Source organism: Pseudochaenichthys georgianus, chromosome 9 (genome assembly GCF_902827115.2).
Source record: "Pseudochaenichthys georgianus chromosome 9, fPseGeo1.2, whole genome shotgun sequence".
Taxonomy (NCBI): domain Eukaryota; kingdom Metazoa; phylum Chordata; class Actinopteri; order Perciformes; family Channichthyidae; genus Pseudochaenichthys; species Pseudochaenichthys georgianus.
Window position 1 is genome coordinate 27,346,281 of NC_047511.1, and position 23,806 is coordinate 27,370,086.

At 39.6% G+C, this 23,806-nt stretch overlaps 1 protein-coding gene across 2 annotated transcripts in view; it reads right to left on the reverse strand.

Annotated features, from left to right (window-relative positions):
• Window positions 1–23,549, reverse strand: part of ccser1 (coiled-coil serine-rich protein 1) — a 139,370-nt gene extending 115,821 nt beyond the window's left edge. The window contains exons 1-6 of one of the 2 annotated variants that reach the window (XM_034091017.1): window positions 23,296–23,549; window positions 17,878–18,895; window positions 16,789–17,206; window positions 13,528–13,712; window positions 4,933–5,023; window positions 2,079–2,184 (exon numbers count right to left, since the gene is read on the reverse strand). In XM_034091017.1, coding sequence (XP_033946908.1) covers window positions 2,079–2,184; window positions 4,933–5,023; window positions 13,528–13,712; window positions 16,789–17,206; window positions 17,878–18,870 — 1,793 coding nt within the window. In that variant the 5' untranslated portion in view covers window positions 18,871–18,895; window positions 23,296–23,549. Of the gene's footprint in view, window positions 1–2,078; window positions 2,185–4,932; window positions 5,024–13,527; window positions 13,716–16,788; window positions 17,207–17,877; window positions 18,896–23,295 lie in introns of both variants that reach the window. The other variant, XM_034091016.1, reaches the window with a different exon arrangement.
• Between the last annotated feature and the right edge of the window lie 257 nt (window positions 23,550–23,806).

Here is a 23,806-nt window from a genome sequence, read left to right on the forward strand (position 1 = left end):
TTAGGATAATTGAGTCATTCTGGAGTATAGGCTCAAGACCTTTTAGGTTGTTATAAAGGAGCTATATAAAAGAGCAGCTAATGAAGTCATCACTCAGCTATATAGTCTAGTTGCCAGCTCGTAGAGTCCTATTGTGAACCCGGAGATGTTGAGTTCCACAACGTTTTATGTTATAGATGTATACAGTAGTAGGGGTCGCCAGCACAAAGAAACTGCAGAATCCTAACTTGCATATGTTGGGCAATTTGCACAATTAGCATTAGTTGAGTTGTTGAATACATTTACAATAGGTACAAAAATGGCCTGGCCGATTTGGACATTTCTGGAGTGGACATTTTCAGAATCCAATAAGCAGTTTTAATAATACAATTGTAAAAAATCTAGATCAAGTTTCTTGAATTCCAAGGTAATGGATTGTTTTGTTTTGAGTAAGGCTGAGGACATCATTTTCTACCTTTTGAATGTAAAATGATGTTAATCATTCATCCATTATCGAAATAGTTGGCAATTATTTTTTGTCCATTGACAGAAATCGATAAGTTGTTGCAGCTCTCCGTGCATTTAATGTATTCATTCCTCTCCTTTCATCTCCGCAAAAGCAATACTATCGTACTACACCGTCTCTGATTGATTGGAAAGGGATGGACCCATTTCCTCATATTATGGCACTTCTGGCCTGAACTGCGACGCTGCGTTCCAGGCAAACTCAGTCGAACAAAAGAAAGCTGGCTTCACACACATGACTTGACCTCGCAAACAGAGAGGAATAATGCAAATATGTATTTTACATATCTCTTGTACTTTCACAGACAAGTGGAACTTAAGTATAAATGAAACAACTGATGAATTGTTTGACAAAAACCTTGGATGGGTTGAAAAGGTAGATTCAACTTGCATGATTCACTGACATCGTCTAGACAGAAAAAACAGCTCTCTACTCAACGCAACATTCAAAGAGTGTAAGAAGCGTGCTTAAACCTCGGAAAACCAAGAATCCAAGCCAAAATTCAATCTTTCAACGGTGTACTATAAATCCTTCAACCTTTAAAACCACTCACACACATTTACCTGCACTTTCTCTGAAAACAAAGAAGCTTGGAGTTAGTTTATTAAGGGGAAAACAAAGATATATGCATCCATTAACTCTATGGGTAGGATTAGAGAACAAATGTAAATTAACCAGGGATTAGAGAAAGGAGGACTGAGAGTATCACCGTCTGCTGGCTTGTCAGACACATCACCAGACATTACTACTGGTGATACACTCTTCTTACACAGTGGCACCATAATCACACACATAATGCCTTATGGACAGAGCTGCTGTGTGTGAATATGTCTATGCATTTTAGGACAGATGTGCAGGGGTGCCCACATTTCCTTTTGCCCAGCAAGACCTATCCTGTATCCTGAGTGTAGATAAGAAACAAGCAGCCAAATCAAATCAGATATGGGACTCTCTGGCTGTGGTGCAACTCACACGTACAAACAGAAACTCTAAGTGTTCTTTTTCAGCCGTCGGCTGCGGGGAGAAAGAGGAGAACAGAAAGGCAGCTTGCATATTGTGTGCTAGAGTCTCGTCTAATCTCGAAGGGAAGGAAAGACATAAAACATGTTACGCATTTACAGGGAAAATACAAGATCAGCAATTCCAAGAATAGACAATAACTCTCCCGCTTTCTTTCTTGGTCTCTCAAGTGGCATTTGGGTTTGTGTTGTACAAGAGAAATATATTGTAGCTATAGTGTAATAAGATGTACTGTAGAGAGGATAAATGGCCCGGGGACAAATGAAAACAGGTACATGAGCAGTCCATATGCTCAGATGCTATGTGATTAAAACCTTATTATTGTTGGCAGCCAATAGAAGACAGTCTTTTCCATCATGACTGTGGTTCTGTTATGTCTAGCTCATACACACCCATACATAATTTAGAAAGTATTTGTCTTCATTTTCTTTGCAAGACAAATCGCTAAAAACGTCCACATAATTACATTTACAGCTCTTTTGCAGTTGTTCTCCCTATAGCTCTACAGGGAGAGAAGACAACACTGCATGTTAATAAAGATATACATATTTACCTCGGATTGATTTCTTTCCCTGGGATGCGATCTCCTGATGGGTCGAGGGGGGAGGGGAGCAGGTTGAGGCAGGAAGCCAGGGACTGACTGGAGTCTTCTCTGGACACTGCGCACACACCCAACACACAATTAGTCATTACATTAAGATGATTTTCACATCTTAGTGGACACCCTTAAATAGGCCTATGCTGATCACAACATATTTTACTCATCAAAAATAATAACTTTTACATCTCCTCCAACATTTAATTAGAGTTATAAAACACCAGTCAAGCACATTTTAATAGCATATTAAAATTCAGGAGTGATAGGTTTGAGTAATGAAAATACAATGAATTGTTTAAAAAAAAATGATATTTCTTTTTAGTGTGATTTTAATGGCACATTTGACAGAGCAGTGTGAAAGAGTTTGGAATAAAAAGACAAGATTTGGCATTTCTTCGTGTCTTTGTAAAGGTCCCGCTGTCTCCCTCTTCCTGTCTGTCTGATTCCATGGGCATGAGTCACAGTTGGATTAAGAGCACACAGCCCTGCAGCTGAATACTCTCAGCCACAAATTGCTGTGAAACTGCTTGCTTTTTAATAAAAGGCTTCAACAAGCCACCTGAGAGAGGTAAGAATAAGGAGTGTCAATGAGAGCGCATGTGTGTGAGATGAGTGTGTGTGCAGTCATATGTGTCTGTCTGCCTCTTTATATGTGCATGTATCTGGTCTGTAAGCTTTGTGTATACCCACTGAATATGTGTGTGAGTTCTTAAATGATTCTATTTAAATAGAGTGTGTGGGAGAACCTTACTCTCCCATTGCCAGCACAAAGTCGAACTCCCTTGACTTTATGAGAACAATCCATCAAACCTTTAATTTCATGCTACAGTCTGCAAACCATTAGGTCTAATGACTTAGCATACAACCGTGTGTTAATGTGTGTATTAATGATGATGCTTTCTTTCGATCTGCACCAGTCAGAGCCTTCATAGGTGTTTTTTATATATATGTGCGTGCGTGCGTGCTTGCGTGCTTGTGTGCGTGCGTGCGTGTGTGTAAAATCTGTGCAAGTGCTGTGGCAAATCCGCTCCTCCTCCCAAAGCCCTTTGTAACCCCCATAAGCACAGGATATTCAGTTTAATATGGCTGAAGCGCCTGTTGTAATTCGCAGTTCCGCTGAGCATTTTACTTTATTTGATTGCAACTGTAATATTCATGGAGTCCATCTGGGACTTGAACGTAGCCTAGAGATAGATTAATGTAAACTCACATTTATATACTTGACTGAGATCTGTTATATAAGAATCAAAGCCAGACATACTCACACACATATAATGAGAGTCAAGAGAGAGTGAATGAAATGTCTTTATATTTACAGTAAAACTCGAATTCTCAATTACTAAACTTCTTGAAGCACAGACATGGTAGGGTAACCGAGTTAAAGATAATACAGTCAATTTCCAAATGGTTTTACAGCCTGCACTTGGTGTCTTTACAGTTGGAGATGTGTTAATAATATGAAGCAAACATTTGCAATCTGAAACATAATCAATACTGACAGTATTTGCAAGAGTCTGTAATGTTGCCCAATTACCATAATGCCCTGCGAGGAATGATTAAATAAGAACAGTGCTTGCAAATGCAATCAATCATATGACTTCACTACGTGTACTCACAACCAAAAAAATTAGGACACAGTTATGTCTAAGAATTCATCATTATATTAACACATTTCCTTGTGTTGTGTTTACAGCCACCCACCACACTCATTAGATATAATCATTTTCTATGTGTTATATGGAAGGAGGTTGGGGTTATGGCCCGTCCACACAGCGGCGTGCGTTGAAGCTTCCAACGCTTCTGCCCCTTCACTTTGAATGGGGTGACGTCACTTTTAGCCGAACTGCATTTTGGGAAGCGACGTGGAGCTGGCGTTGCTTCAAAAGTTGAGCAATGTTCAACTTTTGACGCCTCGATGGAGGCGTCAGCCAATCGGATCTATATGCCAGTACAAGCTCTAGCCAATCAAACCGCTGCTTGTGTGTCAGGGGCGGGAGATTCATGTGATTGGTTGTTGGTCGAGTATCAGACACGCCCGCCGGCAAGCGTCAACGCACGCCGATCTGTGGACGGGCCGTTACAGTTTGCTGCACTGTGGCAGAGCAAAAGCAATAAGTCTCCTCTGTCACTTTTACACAATGAGCCATGTCAGTTAGAGTGTACAGTAACTGAAATGCCTCGACAGTGAAGCAGGTAAATCGTGGTAAATGAGGCAGCTACATCAAAGTAGGTAGCACATGTTAAAAGAACCAGGGAGAGCAGTGGTTTGAGGGCGATGCAGTAGAGGGGATTTAATTAGAAAAACAGACGGGGAGTAAAGAGAAAGAAAGAGAGCAAGTACAAAATAAATAAAGAACGGGTGAAGAGAGGGAACGCAAAAAGGAGGGTTCAAATAATCAGTAACACAATGAGCAGATGTTCACTTGAGAAGTTAAAGATAAAAGGAGAGAATTTTGAAAACAAACCATTTTCACTCCTGATTTAAAATCATTTATTTCCAGGAACATTTAGCTTCTTTTAAAAGAAGCCCTTACTGTATGATTTTTGAGAAATATAACAAACTAACAGACCTAGTATTTGACCCAGCTGTGGATAGTGTTGAATTATGCATTTGACTTTAACCCCTTCAGTATTTAAATAATAGTTAAGTAAGTACCACTGCATAAATATGTGGACATATGTTTGCTTGATGAAGTTAAGTGTGGAAAAGTGAGCTCTATCTGTATCTTTCCTATGCTTCACCACGCAATGTCCATGAAGACATCCGAGTTGAGATGCAGATTTTCTTTAGTAAAAACATTTTAATTACCATGTCGATGTCGCTGGTCATCAGAAAGGTCCAGGTCCAACATAAGATCATCTTCATCAAGCTCTGACGAACCCAGGTAGTTCAAAACATCCTAAAGAGAAAAGACAAAAAAGACAAAACTGAAAAAAGCAATCTAAAGATAATAATTAGAAATACTCATTATTATATCTATAGTATGATTATGTAGGTTGAAAAAATACTCATCTCATGAATATCCTACAGGTTAAGCAAATCATGAAGAAGAAAAACTAAATACATACTAATTCAAATAGGGCTAAAATATGACAACATTCAAGCAAATTATATAAAGATTTGTATCAAAATAATCCTAATTCGCTAAGTATAGATGTCATTCACAAAGATTCCACAGCCATAAAACCCAACATCAACACTTGATAGTTATTTATTGATGATATTTCTTTCACTTTTCTCCACTTGACGAGATATCCAGTCCCTCACCATACTGTAAGCATCTAGGCTCATGAACACATATTGTTTCTCCTGTTATAAGGGAATCATTAGGGTTCAGTTAGTGAGAGCAATGAATGTGCCAAATCAGGCTGTGTAACATCTGTCAGCATCCCCCATGCTTCGTAAAGGAACAAGTACCTGCTGAACAAGAGCAACTTTACAATCTACAATCCTTGGTTGCAGTCAAATTGTTAGTTGAGCTTAGGAACCTTCCTAACGGGGTGAAATGACCCGGAAGTCCCTCAGTGGCCGCCATGATAAGAGACGTTCGAATTCTCTAGATGATAGCAAAGGAGGTTTGAAACTTCCTTTATAACCTCCTTTAGCTTAGGAACCAAGGACCTTCCTTTACGAAAGGAAAGGAGAAAATGCTGCCCCACAATGCCTTGCGGCCGCAACATTTGCCATTTCACAACATTCGGCCGTTCACAGAAACAACCGATCATGACTGAGAAATTATTATCATGAAAGTTACGGTACTTATTAATAAGCATTTTACAACTTATGTGGTAACTTGCCAAAGTGCTTTGTTTTGAACGTTCAACACTATAATAATCAAAAGGAGAAATATGAACGTTACTTCAAATAAAGTCAACACTTCATAGTGTTTACTGAGCTCTGTGGGGTTTCTTGAACTTTTAAAACATGTTTTAATGGTTATATACACAGTGATAGGTAAGGACTAACAAGTTTATTATAAATACATTTGTATTTATTTTAAGATCTTTTCTTACAATCATACGTATTGGGATCATGCACGCTGAAGGCTCTTTGAGCATGTTTTTCTCTCACTGATTGTGCTGTTATGTTAAATGTTTGTGTTTCATGTATTTGTGTATGCATATTTGTCTGTTGATGTTGGACATGGAGCTACTGTGACGCAAGTCAAATTTCAGACTTGATCTGACAATAAAGTAATATCGTATCGTATCATATCGTATCATGTGGATTAATACGTGTGGACCGGAGGGTGACGAGCATAAGTTTCACTTTCCTTTTTTATTTCAATTCCATCCTTGGTCATGAAGAATATGTTTCTCTGTTGTCCCCGTTCATACAGCATAAAACAACACCATAAGAACGCGGTGCAAAGTATCTAGATGCGTTTACAGTAGACCGCCATTCTTATTATACATCCATGTAGTTCGCTGTATAGACAACTGTAGTCTCCCCACAGCAGATGCACATTTATGACGTCCGCTGGCGCATCATAAATACGTTGGATAGTTTAGTGCAGTGGGATTCTCAAAGCACAGAAGTCTCTTTGAGTAAATCCTTTGAATTCTCCTATCCACTATTCCTTAACCCTGTGACGTTTCACAGAGGTCAAGGAATAGTGGATAGGAAAAGACGATAGGATCTGATTTTAGACAATTCGACTGCAACCCCTCTCTCTTCTCTCTCCATTAAAAATAGAGCGATTAACGACATGTGATTTCTAAAATTGTTTACACACAAAACCAACTTTCCAAAGCATTTGTCAGATGCCATTAACCTGATTTTGTTATCTATAAAACCTAAACATTTTTCCATCTACCTTACAGGGAACAAGATGTTCTCTGTAAATAGCCTCAGGGACAATGCTCTTCAAATCCAACAATAGCTTTCAATTCAAATAAAACCTTTTACAAACCTTCCCCAACCCTGGTTGTAACAGTTTGAAAACAAGAGGCATGTTTTAATATTTCATGGTAGTATTCTGGGTCTTGAGATGTTAGAAATTACAATTGTATCTTTAATCCCTATTTCTCAATCGGGCTACAGCTACCTGACTATCATAAGTGATGTTTCAACACTGAATGCCCCACCTCAAATCTTTACTTGTTTTGTTGAATGCTCTTTTGTTCTTGGCTTTATTTGGAGGTTATAATGATGCCCTGTGCTCTCTAAGGTGCAGCTGCATTTCGAAAGTCAATGCTGCCATCTCATGGTCATCAAAGGGAAACCATTGTAGATATAGCTACATAAATAAATATTGGCAAACTGATAAAAACCCAACACAACACTGCTAAAAAGAGTGTATTTGTTGCAGTTATACATATATACAAATAGATAAGGTTATATAAGAATTGGCATCAGGCAGGATAATTGCTAAAAAACAAGGACTTTTTTGATCATGTTCCTTATTATCACAGACACATCCAGGTGAGGTGTAAAAACTCTGCCAACATGCGCTTCCCTGGTATAATACTATCACAATCAGCAGGTTCGCTCCAATTATTCTACACCTAAAAAAACCTGAGCAATCCCTGGGTCAAATTATATATTATTTGCAAATAAGTAAGCAGATTTGATATGGACAGCATACCGGTAATAATGAGCACCCCAATACTTTCTACATCTCATAAAGTGCCCTGAATTGTCCTGATGAAGCATGTCTCAGCCGTCTGATAACCTCACAAGACCAAAATAGCTCATTATGCAGTAGTGGAGTAGTGACCTTGTTCTGACTACATTTCAAAACCTGAATCAATGTTTTAGACAAGATTTTGAATATTTGCTTACTACAGGATTGAACTTGTATGCACTCAAACAATTAAAAAGTTAAACCAAAGTAAATATCAGGAATCGGAAAACTACATGCAGCAGTCACATGGAGTATCAGCAGAAACTCCATTAACCAGCTCTGTTCAGCCCTCATCACTGTTGTTTGGACATAAACAACCTCAGTATTGATCTCCTCCCTTTCTTGGACAAGAGACTCGATGCTTAGTGACTTGCCTAACTATTTAACTACAGCACTGTTCTAGGTGTGTGTGTGTGTGTGTGTGTGTGTGTGTGTGTGTGTGTGTGTGTGTGTGTGTGTGTGTGTGTGTGTGTGTGTGTGTGTGTGTGTGTGTGTGCGTGCGTGCGTGCGTGCGTGCGTGCGTGCGTGCGTGCGTGCGTGCGTGCGTGTGCGTGTGTGTGTATGAGAGAGGGAGAGAGGGAACGAGAGAGAATAATTACCAAACAGCTAAATCAATGTTCTCCAAGTACATAACACGTGAGGCCATTGTGTTATGTGTACTGTGTTAATGTCTAACACTATATTACTGTTTTTTCACCAGCTGCTCGGCGCAGTTCACATCAGAGAAAGACCAGAATGCATTTCAACGTAATGCAATTGAACAGAAGAACTCCATCCAGGCATTACAGCTAATAACGAAAGGTATTGGAAAATAAATTAAGACCCATTCTGTGTGATACTACTGCACAGACTCCATTTGAAGCTAAATTACCCATTTAAATCTGCCCCTCTAACCACAGAAATCTATTAATATGATTTTACAACCCAGATATGTAACCTTTTTCCCTTGCTTATGTGATTTGAGTGAGTGTAATCCTTGAGTTAATAGAGATAATATCAGATTCAAGTCTGATTAACAGATGGCTCCATCTCTTAACCTACAAGCAGAATAATAATCCCAAGAGATGGTTGATATTGAAGGGAGAGGGGCAATAGCTACACAACTGTAACGTTTTGTGACCTTTTTGCATGGTTGTAACATTAATTTGCGGACAAAATCTTTCCACATTCAGAAATATAAACACCAATCAAAGTACTTAAACCTCTTCGGTGATAGTTCCTGCTACAATAGCAGTCTCCATGAATACCGACAGCTATGGGCCGGTCACATTTGGTCATATGTCGACATTTTGGAACCATTACTAGGGCTTTAGTGGAGAATATTTAGCAGCAATAAGGCTCGTCGAGATATCAGAGATATGACAGGGGCCTGACCTTTCACCACTATAAAAACAACACGTAAAACCTTACAATCAGGCCGATCTAGTACATAACCAGGGTATTGAGTCTTCCTAGAGAATCCATCAGTAAGGGTTTTTTCTGTCCATAAAATGCACTGGTTTCTGTTCATACTCTGAGGAAATCACATACAGTCTATAAAAACTACATTTATTCAGTGCCCTTGGGTGATAAATGCGTTAAGATCAAGGGAGAGAGATTTGGCTTGGTAGCCAGGTATTATGGCTTCTGGTGATGGAAAATATACGGACTAACAAATGACTTTCATTCTGTCTGAGCAGATGCTTCACAGCCAGTTGTGTTTACAAGGTGCCTGAGGGAACACAAGGTTGAATGTCCAGTTAAATGGGAAATCTGTCGATTTGTAATCAGACTGTATCTTTATTATTATTATAAATCATTATTATTGGCAACTATCTTCTCCTATACATACAGATTAATCTCTCATCCCAGAGCTAAGCAAACATCCATTTCAAATTAAATGTGCAATGCCTTTTACAATTTAAGAGAGATACTACATTTTAGTGCTTTATAGAGTACACTTTGGTAGCAACAGTATCCATATTTTCACTATGGCCATTAATTTGAGTTACATATTTAAATTAAGGAGTCCTATCACGTATTGTAAAGTATACAACTTTACGAGATGATGTTGTGTGCGAGGCTGCCGAGGCAGAAAATTTGACTACAGTCATAACTTAGAGATATCTATTTCCTACCTCTGCAATATGTCTGGATGTGAACATGATTTCTACAAGAGAAAGCACCTAAAGGTGGAGTTCTTCCCAATATCAGTATTGTCTTTGAGCTCTTTAGCCTGTCGATGAAAAATGTCACTGAATTAAAGAAAAGTTTTGTTTCTACGGCAGAGGAAGTCAATTTCTCTCCGATAGCTACTAATGAGCTCCTCACTCCATTTTTAGTGTACATTAACTGTTTATTAGCCTCTATACAGGTAATGCATTTAAAATTAACACATTTAGTATATGAACAACAAGTTATCTTCTAATAATTGCCATAAAATATTAAACATAACTAGCTATAATTAGGGGATTGAATGCAATATCAGAATGTATTCATGTGTGTATGTGAACATGTGGTATACATATTCCAAATCCATATTGTACAATAAGTGTTCCCTTGTTTTTAAGAATATTTTCTTTGATAATATGCAAATAAATGCAGCATGATGATTATTGTTTATAAGAATAAACACCAGCAAACAGATGGTGCTAAACCACATTTGCCAATTTACCTAAATTGTCTTGATTCATAATTAAATCACACAATGATACTACTAGTACTGCTTATTTTACAGCATTTTGGCTCAGCTAACTTTTGCTGCGAATAAGTATGAATGGTTATGTCATGATATAAATGATTTTCTTTTCATCCACCACTGTCTTCTGAGCTCATCTGTGTGACAAGTTGGTATCAAGGAGCGTAGCTTCAGAGAAAGTGATTTGAAATGTGATTTAATGTGTGTATGATCATTTGTACTGCTTTCATAAGCTGTCCGTGGGCTAAACCATACTGTACAAATATCCTCATTGCTTTTCATTTAAAAACCCAACTGTCTGGTTGTGGTAATAACAAATTCTGTCTCGGATAAGAAGATAATCCTCATCTGTTCTATGATTATTTACAAGTATCCTGTTAACAAGTCTAGCGAGCAAGCTTTGAATGCAGGTGTGCATGTGCATAAGTAACAGTCAAATTAAAATGGATTGCAATTGAACTATTCTGCCATATACTGAATGTCAACCAACCTACAAACAAAAGTTCAAATGTGTTCGTGTTCATCTTCACTCTCAGATGAGAGAGAATTTCTTCAGAACGTCCTAAGTTATTCCTTTCGACTGGAATTGAATTTAATCACTGCCAGCCTGCCAACATATTATCACTGTCTCACTGAGAAAAATATGAGCAACCAACAGTGTTTACGGGGTGGAAATAAATATCTCTCGACAACCCGAATGGGATATCAAAATAACAATAGCAACTGGAATGAGATCACCAAACAGCTCAAGCAAACACAGCGTTCCTCACAGAGACACCTCGCCGTTTCTCTCAACTTAGAAGTAAACTTATTACACATTTGTCATTGCAAATCAAATCTTTAGCAGCTTCAAGATAATTATATTCTCTCCTTGTAATGAATCAGTAAAAATAAACTATATACAGCTAGCTTACTGTCTCTGTTTGGCCCTAAACTGTTGCACTGTCCCACAGGGCTTCTTCACAGGTAAACACCACAGTGAGCCACACTGTTTATACAATAAGCCAACCATTTGTCTTCCTTGTATTCATACCCTAAACTGCCTTACTTATGTATTTACTTAGAAGAAGGCCTCTCAGGTGTCTCAGTTCAGACTTATTCATAAGCTTCACAAGTGCCCTCTGCAACAAAAAAATACTTTTATCAGGCTGAAATAAAGAGAAGAAATGGAGGGACATAATTGAATTTAGACTCCAAGGCTCCTGCGCTTTAGGCACAATGTAGGCCTCTGAAGGGCCCTTCAAACGACAGAGAAAGGAAAAGAAAAGATTAGAAGTCTGTGCCAAGGAGCCGATGGAGGCTGCAAAGAACATACCAATGTGCTGTGTGTATACCTGCCCTCTAGATGAAAGCATACAGTCCTTAGTAAAGTAAATTGGATTGACAAACCAACAGATCTTCTCCCGTGTGTTGTGATCTTTATATATACAGTCTATGGTTGTGATGTATTGTAGGAAGCCAACCCATACACAATAATACCAGTAGCACCTGAAGCAAATGTTGTTAAAGCTTAAGCATGAATCAAAAGACGGGGGCAATGACTGTTAGAGAGTCAACTCACAATATGTGAAATATTTACTGAAGAAGTCATATTACTAAACTAATCACACTTGCCCGGGTCATAATGTCAGGGCTTTGCCTTATATAGCATTAAATATTAGAAACAAGATTTGTATTTCTTCTTATCATTTGTATTCATGTGTACTCACAAGGTATGGTAACAATATAACTAAGAAAATCAAGGGGTTTTCAGATTCTCATGCTTAACTTGAGCTGTTGAATATCAGAACTAATGACACATTAGGACTTATTAGTAACCCGTGTGTGATTGCAAAGTCAGTACAGAACTATAGATCGCCATTCAATGTGACATTTCTTGTCATGAGCAAATGTGTGTCTGTTTGTTTTCACCTCAGGATACACTGTTCAGTGCCTCGTGGAAACGTTTAAGAAAGGCATCATGGTAATCCTTTTAGGATTATTAAGACGTTCGTTACACTAAGTGCTATTCTCATTGAGACGGCCCCTAGGCCTTAGACTCAGGTCCCTGGTTAGCCACTCCCCAAATCAGGAGAGATTGCTGACACCTGATTTGGGTTGACTGCTCAACTACAAGTATGGGTGCCTGAGCAGTCAGTCTTTCTCTCCTCTTGGGTTGCTTGGCTCTACTGGACCTTGGTTGGTTGGTTGGTTGGTTGGTTGGTTGGTTGGTTGGTTGGTTGGTTTGTTTGTTTGTTTGTTCTTTCTATATACACTGATGCATGTTCACACACCCACACACTACTGATTAACTGACTTCATATTTAATTTAGTTTCTTTAAATAAATGCACTTCAATTGGATGAATCATGTGTGGTCTCCTTCCTTTGTCCGTCCTTGAGCCAGGGCGTGACATCATTTTATCTTGTTTGCTGTGTTTTGGGCGGATTCATTTTCTCTACCATACTTTTCTTTCCTCCATTACATTTGGGGCAATTTATTACTGCCCTGAAACTGCACAGCAAAGTATTCACATTCGGTCTTTTTTTTTCTATCTTGTTTTTCTACTCTAATTGATTTTGTTTTCCTTTGTGTTTTGAAATGTTGTTCTAGTGCATTTCTTTGCCTTTTTTTTTAAAAGTACTTTTACTTTCCTCTGTGTCTGAAAAGTTTCTATATATAAACTGGATGAACACTCAGAGAGCTCAAGCCTCCGCTAAGGTCATGCCCCATCTTGCAATATTAATGAAAATGAAAAGTAATGTGTGTATCCGCCCTGTGATTTGGATCTGCTCCAAAATGTGTGGCACATACTTAACTGTTTAGTCAGACACATGTGTATTTTTTTGTGTGAGTGTGTGGGTGTGCGTGTGTGCGTGCATGTGGGTGTGTGCATGTGCTTGTCTTGGGGTTATTTATGCTGTACCTAAACATCATAATTCAAATGTAAACTGTTACACACACACACACACACACTACACTGTATCTTTCATACACACACCATCTGTATCTGCTAAAGTGTTAACCCTAATTCTGCATGACCTGAAAACGTAAAAAAGTAATATAATCTAGTAATTTTGAATTAACTTATACAAACACACACACACACAGTCGAGACCTACCAGACTGCCCAGTTTGGAGGACGAGGAGTTGTTTCTGTGTTTGAGGAGGCCACATCCCTCCATGCCCGGGGCATCCTTGTGGTTTCCATGGATACGAGGCCCACCAGCTCCCTCAGATGAGGAGCGAAGACGCCTTTCCATCCGCATCACCTCATGATAGGGGCTGACACTGCTGCACAGAGACGCTGCTGGAAAGAGTAATGAGATAAGTTGAGTTAGGGTGAAACTGTTGAAACACTGACTCTAAAAGCAGAGACATAATCATCTTTTTATTATATTTCCAACGGGTAGCAGTCAGCCCAATGTCCTGTATGACGGGTTATTTTCATGTAAATTCATGAAAAAGGGCTCTTACTTATTGAGATTTTTAAATTAATTAAAAAATGTCCCTGTCTAAAGCTCCTCAGCAGTATTGCTTTTGGTCAAATGGTATTTTGTGACCATCCGGTTTTATCTCGTTCCAACAAAATGAGAGAATGAATGATGAACTTCAGGGGCAAAACCCAGACAACTGCTATAATTGCTCTATTATGATCTACTAATGGATATATGTATAGACAGACAATGCCAGGGGGGTATACTGCGAAGCAGGATTTTCACTTAGCCGGCTAAATTCAGGGAAAACTCCGGCTTTCCGATCATCCGAAGCTGGTTCTCTTTTTAGCAGGCTAGATCTCCATGGTAATATATGCTAAGCAGCTAACCTGGTCGGGACCAGGTTAGGTTGCAGGCTAAGAGCTCAACTCAGTGAAAGCACCGCCTGCTGACCAATCAGAGCTCAGTGTGCGGAGTTTAAAGCGATCAAGTCATATCACAGGAGAAAGGAAATACAGAAAAACTGCCGTCGCAGGAAAGACGGCCGGCAAAAATCACCGACTGTGTGAACGTGAACATGAATAGAATATCACCTCCATCTTCAGAGCAATCTGACTATTATAACATTAGCGTTAAGAAAGCTTACTTAAATATCGGCCACAACATAAGTAACCGGATCAGAGTACATTAAGTACAGTCCGCGGCATATCACTTCATAATGTATCATATATCTCCTTATCTGAGTCAGCTGAGCCGTATCTGGCCGTGCAACACTCACTGTGTCACATACTGTATGCAGAAGTATTATTTTAAGCAACACATAAGTTGACGAAACACTCGAGACAAATGTAATTGAAGTCAGATCGTGTTTTAGACGGGGCAGTGATATCATAAACCTGTTAATGTACGCATTCAAACACTTTTTCTTTTTCCAGCTGTGTTCACCTTGCAGGTTCAGCTATGTGGCTTTTATCCTGGATAAAGTGTTTAAGTCATGGATGTTTAAAGTTTAACTTCTTCATTTTTGACTAGTATTAAAGTTCACTTTTCATTCAGGAAGTATGACGCTGCGCTGTCAGTACGCTTCTCCATGTTTGTGATTGGTCGAATGCTCCAGATACCACCCCTTTCATGTGAACGCGCACCTAACTAGATAGGACACGGCTGGCTTGAGCGATCCACTTGATAACCCGCGTCGTAGGACAGTTTAGCGAGAGCGCGTATGTTTTGGATTAGGCCAACCGGCTAACTCCAACATATCCAGGTTAGGTTGAACCAGCTTCGTAGCATAGGCCCCAGGTCCTTCCATTGTGTGGACGGTTATGAAACAGCTCTTCATGAAAACCACTCGCTCCCTACCTGTCTCTCTCTTTCACAAACACTGACACATGCACACTGCCTACATGTACAAAGTGTGTGTGCACAAGTCTTTTTTCTTGTCTTCTTTTGTCTTTATTCTGACACTTCCTGTCTCCGGCCCATTTTACTAGAGGCTCAGACCATTTCAGCATGAAAGGAGAACACATACCAGAGGACTTTAAACTGTTTGTGAAATGGATATGGTCAAATTTGTTTTTTGTGGAGTCCAACTGACTCCTTCCGTTATTCCTGTAGTTTATTTGTAGTTCCCACAGCTTGGAAGCTAAACATTCACCAAGTTGTAATCAATATTTAGCTACTGCCCTGCAATAATGAATTGCAATACACTACATGTGTGTATGTGTTTACAAAACAACAATAGGCAACTGATTCCGCACTAAGCTTTCATAATTTAGAAGGTTTTTTTTAGCATGCAACACTTACATGTCAAGTACTCAAATACAACAGCATTTCTACTGGGTTGTCAAAAAAGTGTCCACATTTAAAAAAAAGAAATGCTATCTTAATTAATCTTGATATATTCATTAATTTGAACTTATCTTACTAAAACCCTCAGTTTCCTCTGCCAGCAGCACATTAATAAAGTGACATTTCAGTATCAGCAAAAATTAAATGATCAGTTGCTTCAACTAACCTAATTTCTAATAGCACGGTTAGCTAGTCCAAGTGAGACCATTAATCAAGCCAACACTTGATTCACTAAATTATCTTTTTTCCTGAAAGGGTAATAAACTCAGCCAGAATCTCATGTTCCATATCACACATTAAAGTCTGAGAAAAAGGTTAGGACACATGGAAAAATATTTGTATGGGAAACATAATTATGGGCTGTAGATCTCGGGAAGAAATATTTTTTGTGAGGGGAAGCCTTGGCTGAAAAATCTCCTCTGCAATATGTTACAACAGCTGAGGAAGTGAGGAAAATGGTAACACATCATCTCGGGTAAAATGATAAATTGTCAGTTTGACAAACTACTGTCAACCCACATCTGGCATGTATTCATTAGACTGAAGGGTTTTTTTCAGATGAACTGTCTGAGGTGATTGCTCAGAGTGACGGCTATAAAAGTTTCAGATTCAGTTCGAGCTTCGAAATGTATTGTAATATTTGGACACAACACAAGAGGAAACATGTTTTCTGTTGCTTTTTGAAATGCAAAATGTACTGATACACGAGTGAGTTAGATATCAGGTAAAGCATAAGAGTAAATAAAAAACATATGGATATATTTAAGTCTCCCAAAAATACAAATATGTCCAACAGACACAAGCAACATGCACATATAACAAATATACATAGCATACATACATACTCCCCCCGCACAGCAAGAAGTCAATAATGTCACTGCTTTTTACATAAAATAGCTAGTCAATATCATAGAGCCGATATCACAAAGGAGTGTGAAGCCACGTTTTGATGTCTGTGTGTCTCAGTTACCATGCAGGATGAACCTGGCTGGGCTCCCATGGTACACGGTACGTCGGTACATGGTAGTGTATGTTATCTGTGTTTGTGACTGTGGCGATGCATGTAAACTTTGTGATTTACCTAAAAGTGTTTCTCACCTGCATGTGGTTTCCTCAAATGAGAGGACCTTGGCTCGTGGCAGCCACAGAAGCTTCCTCTTTCTTGAATGGAGCGCGTTCTTCTTGCCTTCCTTTCCGATTGCTCTGGGTTAGCGTGGCACCCCTCGCTGAATACCACACATGCCTCGCTCTCGCTGGTGGTCTCTGTTTGGTAACCTGCCTTCCTCTTCTCCACTAACTCCTTCCTCTCCACTGCTGACAACTCATCCCTCACTTCCTTTCTCTCTTCCTCCCTCTCCCTTCTCTCTTCCAGTGATTGTTCCCGCAGAGGTAGGCAGGGTACAGCTGTCTCCGGCTCTGAGAGGGAAATGGCAGTCTCATAGTCTGTGTTGTTTGCTGTGCTGGTGTCCGGGAGTAAAGGTTTTTCAGTGCTGGACTGGGCTGGAGTGAAGAAGACCTGAGGAGAAGACATTTCATTGAGAATGTGTAGAAACAGAACGAGCTGTTGCTGTCAATGTTACATTTGAATACAAGAACAATTGTGAACTGAAATGGGTCAAAAGGTTTGCACGAGGATATATTTGTGGTGTGAATGTTTGGGAAGCACAGTCACAGTATTTACTCTTGAGCTTTGTCTTTGCAGCCAAAAATAGAATCAATTCTTTGAAGGAGGAAAAGTTGTGAGCACAAAGGTGTGAAATGTGGAGGACAGTTTTCAGACATGCAAGGGCTTTTCTCTTCATGCCTTAGCACTTTCAATAAAAGGACTTTTATGCCCTGTGCTCAATTTTTATGTCACATTTCACAGATTCCACTCAGTGATCATAAATATTCCTCCTTTATGGTTTTTGTTCCTGACATCCAAGGGCACCTGTGGTTGTATTATCTATTCCTCAAGCTCTAATATTGCATTTTTTAAACAAATATTGTTTGCCAACAAGAAGAAAGATTTACTGATTGAATGATTTTGCATACCTAAGACAAGTTGCATTTTCATCTTAAAATTCATGGTGTTTCTCTATTATTCCCGAAATCTTTACATAAAGTTTACGGTTTGTCTTTAACGATCAACCCATTTGATTCCAAAACCCATACATGATTGACAGCAAAAAGAAACAGGCACACTACCTGGGATGAAGAAACAACCAAGCTGAAGTTCTCTGGAGCAGGGGGGGATTCAGGTGGGGATTCAGGTGGAGCAGGGTAGACATCTGGCCCGGGCTCAGAGGCAGGAGGGGCTACAGGGGGTCCGGGGCTGGGAGCTGGCAGAGCATCCACCTCAGACACAGAATCCTCCGTGATGGGGATGAACTCTGAAGGGGTGATGGCTGTGGTTCGGTCCTCTGATATCATAGGGGACTGGAGTGAGCTTTCCCCACCGGCACCAAGCTCCCCTGGCCATGAGCCCGGGGTGAGGCCCCCGGCCCCCGGAGTGATGGTGGTGGAGCTCGGAGGTTCCAGATTCACTTCTGGAGGTCTGCTGTGGTCGGAGGTCCGGGAGAAGCGGTGGTGAGCGGAGAAAGATTTGGGCAGTAGCGTTTTCTTCCGTGACGACCGTTTGCTATTACTACCTCCACTGTAGTCATCCAGGAACCCGGAGTCGTCACCCTCATTGGCCCCTGAGCCACTGATACAGTTTGTAAAGACATTTCGATTGGCTGTGGAGGAGGAAGAAGACGACGCTTTTTCAAAATCCTCCGTCTGAGAGCGGGAGATCTTCTTTTGCTTGTGGCTGCCGAATCCAAAGGAGTGGCGTGACTTTGGGCGTCCACCACCTTCACTGAACCCTGTTGACGATGACGTTGAAATCTGCTGGTTATTTCCATTTGCGTCAGTGCTCTGTGTCAGCGGGGGGGTGAGGTTTAGGTTGATAGGCTTGACACGTGGATCACTATTCCGTTTAGCTGATAAATTGAGGGATGGAGTTCTGAAAAAGCTGCGGCGTTTCCCCGTGCTGCCTGAACTGGAGTTGGTGCTGGAGGGTGAGGAGGTGTGGACGCCATTGCCCTGTCCACCTGAAGAGGGAGAGGAGGGGAGGGAGTCCTGCCTCTTACTGCTGCTGCGGCGGAAGATTGGCAGGCGGGACACAAGTGTGGACCGACGTGAGCCTGATTCACCCATCGAGAAGCAGCGGAAGTGGGGCACTCTGAGGAAACAAACAAACACAAAAAAACATTTAATGGATACAACATGCATCAACAAAGATTCATATTCAACGTGACCAATCTGTTGTTGGGAAATATTAAGGCATCTAATAGTTCTGACATTCACAACTTGCAACATGGACATCAAATATCATGATATGTGATTAACAAATACGTCTAATATTGATATTGCGATGATATTGTAGGGTTGACTATTGCTGCATTATACAGGTACTATAAAACCTGATCATAAAGGAATTACATAACATCATTAAGGCCATTTATATATATTTTTGTAATAGTCACTACCAGCAATGGAAGCACATGCTGACTGTCTTTCCTTGAGAATTGAGTCCGTTTCTAACCGAGTTTAGCTACCGTTATAAACTGACAATTAAACCCTTTGTTCAAGCCAAGAATCAGATATAATAAGCATAATTAATCTCTGCTCAGTCATGAATGATGAAAAACAATGCAATGAGGCTTAGCAGTTACACTACTAACAATACTTTTGTTTATTTGATGCATAAGAAATGCAAGCCCGTTTTGACCTTTCTTAATAGTATTCCACATTGGGAATATCAAGAACTGCCTCCAGTGTTTAGCACAGGTTTCTTAAAGTAAAAACAAAGGTGACGAAAATGAATCATTATGGTGGGACTGTTCAATTCTTTAATTTTCGGTCTTTTAAGGTTTAACCTTGAAAAATCCTTAAGGAATATTTCATATTTATCTTTTGTATTTTTGTTTTATCCCGGGTAATTGGTAAATAAACTTGTTTTAAAGCACAACATGCAAAAGAAGACAAAAACGAGGGGGGGCCCTATTCAAGGACTATCGTCTCAGATTGATGATAGAAAAAAAAAAATTAAATAGAAAAAAGTAATGAAAAGCCTTAACTTAGAGCTACATTAGAGAATATTAACTCTCTGTTTCAACTGCACCAACTGTCATCAGGCTGAAACACTGTGCCTCATGTAATCTTCATTTACAAACGGCTTTATACAATTGTACACATAGAAAGCCTCTTAGTGAATTAATTAAGAGGGGTCATTGTCTGTAAAAACCGACTAAAGTGTTTAGTCAAAGATTAAAGGAAGACATTAATTCATGTTTTACTTGTTTCCTACAATGAATTAGCCAAACTGTGACTTGTAGTGTTTAAGAGGCTGTCACTGTGAGAGCCTCTCTGTGTAATAAGCTTGTATTGACACCCTTCACTGAAGTGGCTCATGAGTGTGTGAACTCCTTAAAAGTAAATTTGATCAAGTTGGGATACAGACGGGTCCTTTTTCTTTTTTTTAAGTGGACTCAGCTCACGTAATATATAAAAGCGGTAATTGATATTTATCTATGTACCTAATTTATGTCAACATTTAGAGTAATTATGATATTGTGAACAATTAATTAATGCTATGATTGTCATAGATCAATTCAAGATATCTGTGCAAGTGAAATAATTTGCAGGTTAGCAGTTAGCACCCTAGTCAAATATGTATTAAAACATTTCAGATTAACCAGCAGGTCAGAAGTTACCCTCACCATCACACAGACATTTGACCAGGTCATGACACTCTGGCCTGTCTCATGGTGACCAGGTAAACATCGTTTAACTAATTATATAGAGATTAAAACAGATTGAGAACAGTCCTACCAGTCCGGTGCAATAGGAAAAACACTTTTAGGCAATGGCTAGTAGCTGTCAGGCCTGGTGAACACACTTCCAACGCAAAAGCATAACACAAAATCACTGCTGATAAAATGAAGGCCCACCCACATGGAGTGTGCCCACGCTGAAGCTCGACAAAGGGAAGGTTGAGAGGTGATAACTGCACTGAAACAGGTGTTTACTTCCCGATTGCCTGGCCACTGTACAATAAACGATACCTGAATCAGAACTTCCGCTTATCTCAGTTCCTCTTCCCTTTGCTCTGTAGTGCAGTATAACGGGCTGCTGTGTTGGATAACAAATCATAGAGCATAAACTATTTTATTTGCTGCTTCCTTGACTTCCATTCGAATGCTGAATTACAAATTGCCTCAACTAAATAAACGGGGCTCGACTATTCTTGCTCTGGACATTTCAGTAGTTTCATTTAAAGCAACTGTCCAAATAATATAATTATTGATGTAAAGCCTTGAAATCTTTTGTTCTTGCACTGCTGTGTAGTTTGAATTGTCTTATAAATCACATACGACTGCCTGAGTCTTCCCCTGTTACTCAATAAACCAAACGGCTTCCAAATTTCCATTTGCATGCACTTTTACACTGATAAACCATTAGACTATCTCACGGTTTGAACGAATAAATAAAGGTGTGTATGGCGTGTGCGTAGTGTAACTGGGTGTTTCCTATAAAACAGGTTCTTGATGCATTTTTGACAGACTAAATATTAGGCAACACTGCAAGGCTGAAAACAGAAAGAAATATGATTCATACAAGCTTACATACAAGTTTTCTGATGTCTGATAAGAAATCTTGAGACTTTTTTTAAACACATTGTGGCTCTACCAAAGTAAGATAAGAATTTGTTTTAGGCTGTGTGGGAGTTGCTTTTAGAAGGTGTGTGTTTTCATACAGGGAGTGATCTGCCTTCAATGATGGGCTTGCTGGTATTGTCGAACAAATATATTCCAATATTGGATACATGAATATAAGGGCCAAACATTTACAAACACTGTATTCTCTGTTCACTTAATTAGGGTACACTGAGAAATGTAAAATACCATGAAACAGAAATATAAGGTAGCACTCAACATACTACACTAATTCCTTTATGATAACTAATCTACCATCACATGACCTATGTAACATATAGTTTCTGCAACCTATGGAATGCATAGAATAACAAAACTGCTTAGCGTATAGCTATAAATATGCAAGACAGGACATGTGATCAAAACAACAAGCTATCTTGATTCTTGAGCAAGAAGTCGCCTTTTTACCGTAAACTCAAATGTGAAATGTAAACTCTCACCTTTAACCTGACAGAAAAACTGCTACTCTGAACACATGTTAACCATCTTGTTTTTAAGAACACTTAACCAAACTGCAGACTAAAAACAGAGTTACTCAATTATACTACACATGTCGTTGTATGGACATTTGGATACTACATTAACAGTGGAGGATTTGGAGGCTGAGGAACACATCGCAACTCAAGAACGGCATGCAAATAGAAAAATGCAAAACAAAAGCCAACACTGGCTGCATGCTGCAAATAAAGACGAACATAAGCTAAAATGATCAACCGTTCACCATATCTAATACAACACTTACCTTCTCTTTATCACAGGCATGATCACGAAAATGATAGTGCACTAAACAGGGTTTTGGTACACGCTCAAAACAGTAACTTCTCTATTTGTAAACTCAGTGTTTCTATTGGCCAATCATGCACATGCAAGATCAAGTTCAAATGTATGTGAGACTGAGCATGGAAAAGTATTATTATCCATGGAAAATCAGCAATACATATACACAATATTCAAATCATAACCTATTAAATACAATATAATAAAAATAAATAACATAGACAGCTGTTATATATTTTGTACAGATGTATCCACTCAAAACAGAGCTTTCTCTTTATGTATGACAGTAGTCAACATATTTTGAAGCTATTATTGCACCTGTTTTACTCTTACTTCAAATTCTGAAGTAGAAGGGTAGGATCTACAGATTCGTTTTTAAAGACTAACTTCTCCCAAATGTTAATTCTTACAGTATTTTAGGAAGTGAGATGCTGTCTTAACTTCTCTTTTATGACAGAGCTCACTCCACATCCACAGAAGGACTTTTACATCAGTTTTCCCAGGCTGAGTGAAAACAAAAGCTAGTGTTTACAAGTAAATATTCCTTTAAAGTGTGGCTCAAAATGTATTTCTTATGTTCAGAATGGTTGCTGACATAGTGGTACCTTGTGGTGCATAGTGATTGTTGGTTAGCCCACTCCCCCTTTAAAGCATCACTTATTAATGAATGGGCCTTAGCATGATACTGTTACTGTGTGCCTACCAACACTTGTTACTGTTCTCTGTCAACCAATTAGCTATAGCCAGTATCAGATATTACAGCAGTAATGAGATGAGATGCGGGGATGTAAATTTGAGTGACCACCAGTAGCAGCAGTAGCAGCCAGCGGGAAACAGTAGCTGTCAAACAGAAACGTCAACAACGCTCTGAAGCCTGCCGACCTTAAATCCAGACTAGCTAGCTGGGTCAAATCACTGACAGTCAGCCGTCGGGAGTAAGCTCTGGGGCTAATGGCTGCTACGACATTACATCAATAAAATGCAGTGTATCGCTTTCTCCAGGCTGTAAAGGTCGGGGGCAATACAGTCGCGTGCACTGTCCGGTGTTTCAGGCGGACTGGCTAGCAGCAGTGGCACACACACTTACCTTGCGCAGAGTCCCAGCAGAGTCTCTACCGACGCCGAGCACCTGGATTAATATTCGCTTTGTGCTCACACGAGTTACCATAGCCTACATGGAGGAATCTGGAAGTATACAATGGTCCTGGAATTGCACTGAGGTAGCACCTTGTGTTGCACTGACGCCGATATTACACCTCTGTGACGTGGAGGCTCTTTTCCTCCTTCGTCTCTTCCGCGTTTCGACGACAGGCTACGAACGTGCACAGCGTGACGTCCTTCTTCTTCCTCATACTCCTCCTCCTCCCTCTCCTTCTCCCACAGATCAGAATCCACCAGCAGGTGGAGGGATGGACAATTCAATCTCTCAGTGGCAAATATTATCGATCCTTAATCCGGACCTTCTCATAAATAGCATACTAAATATTGGGATGTCTAATATTGAAGCAATTGCCCATTCACTATCCCTTAAACAGAAAGTTACTCCTCTGGCATGTCAACATGAGTATGCCAGTGTTTTGTATCAGATAAGAGGATTA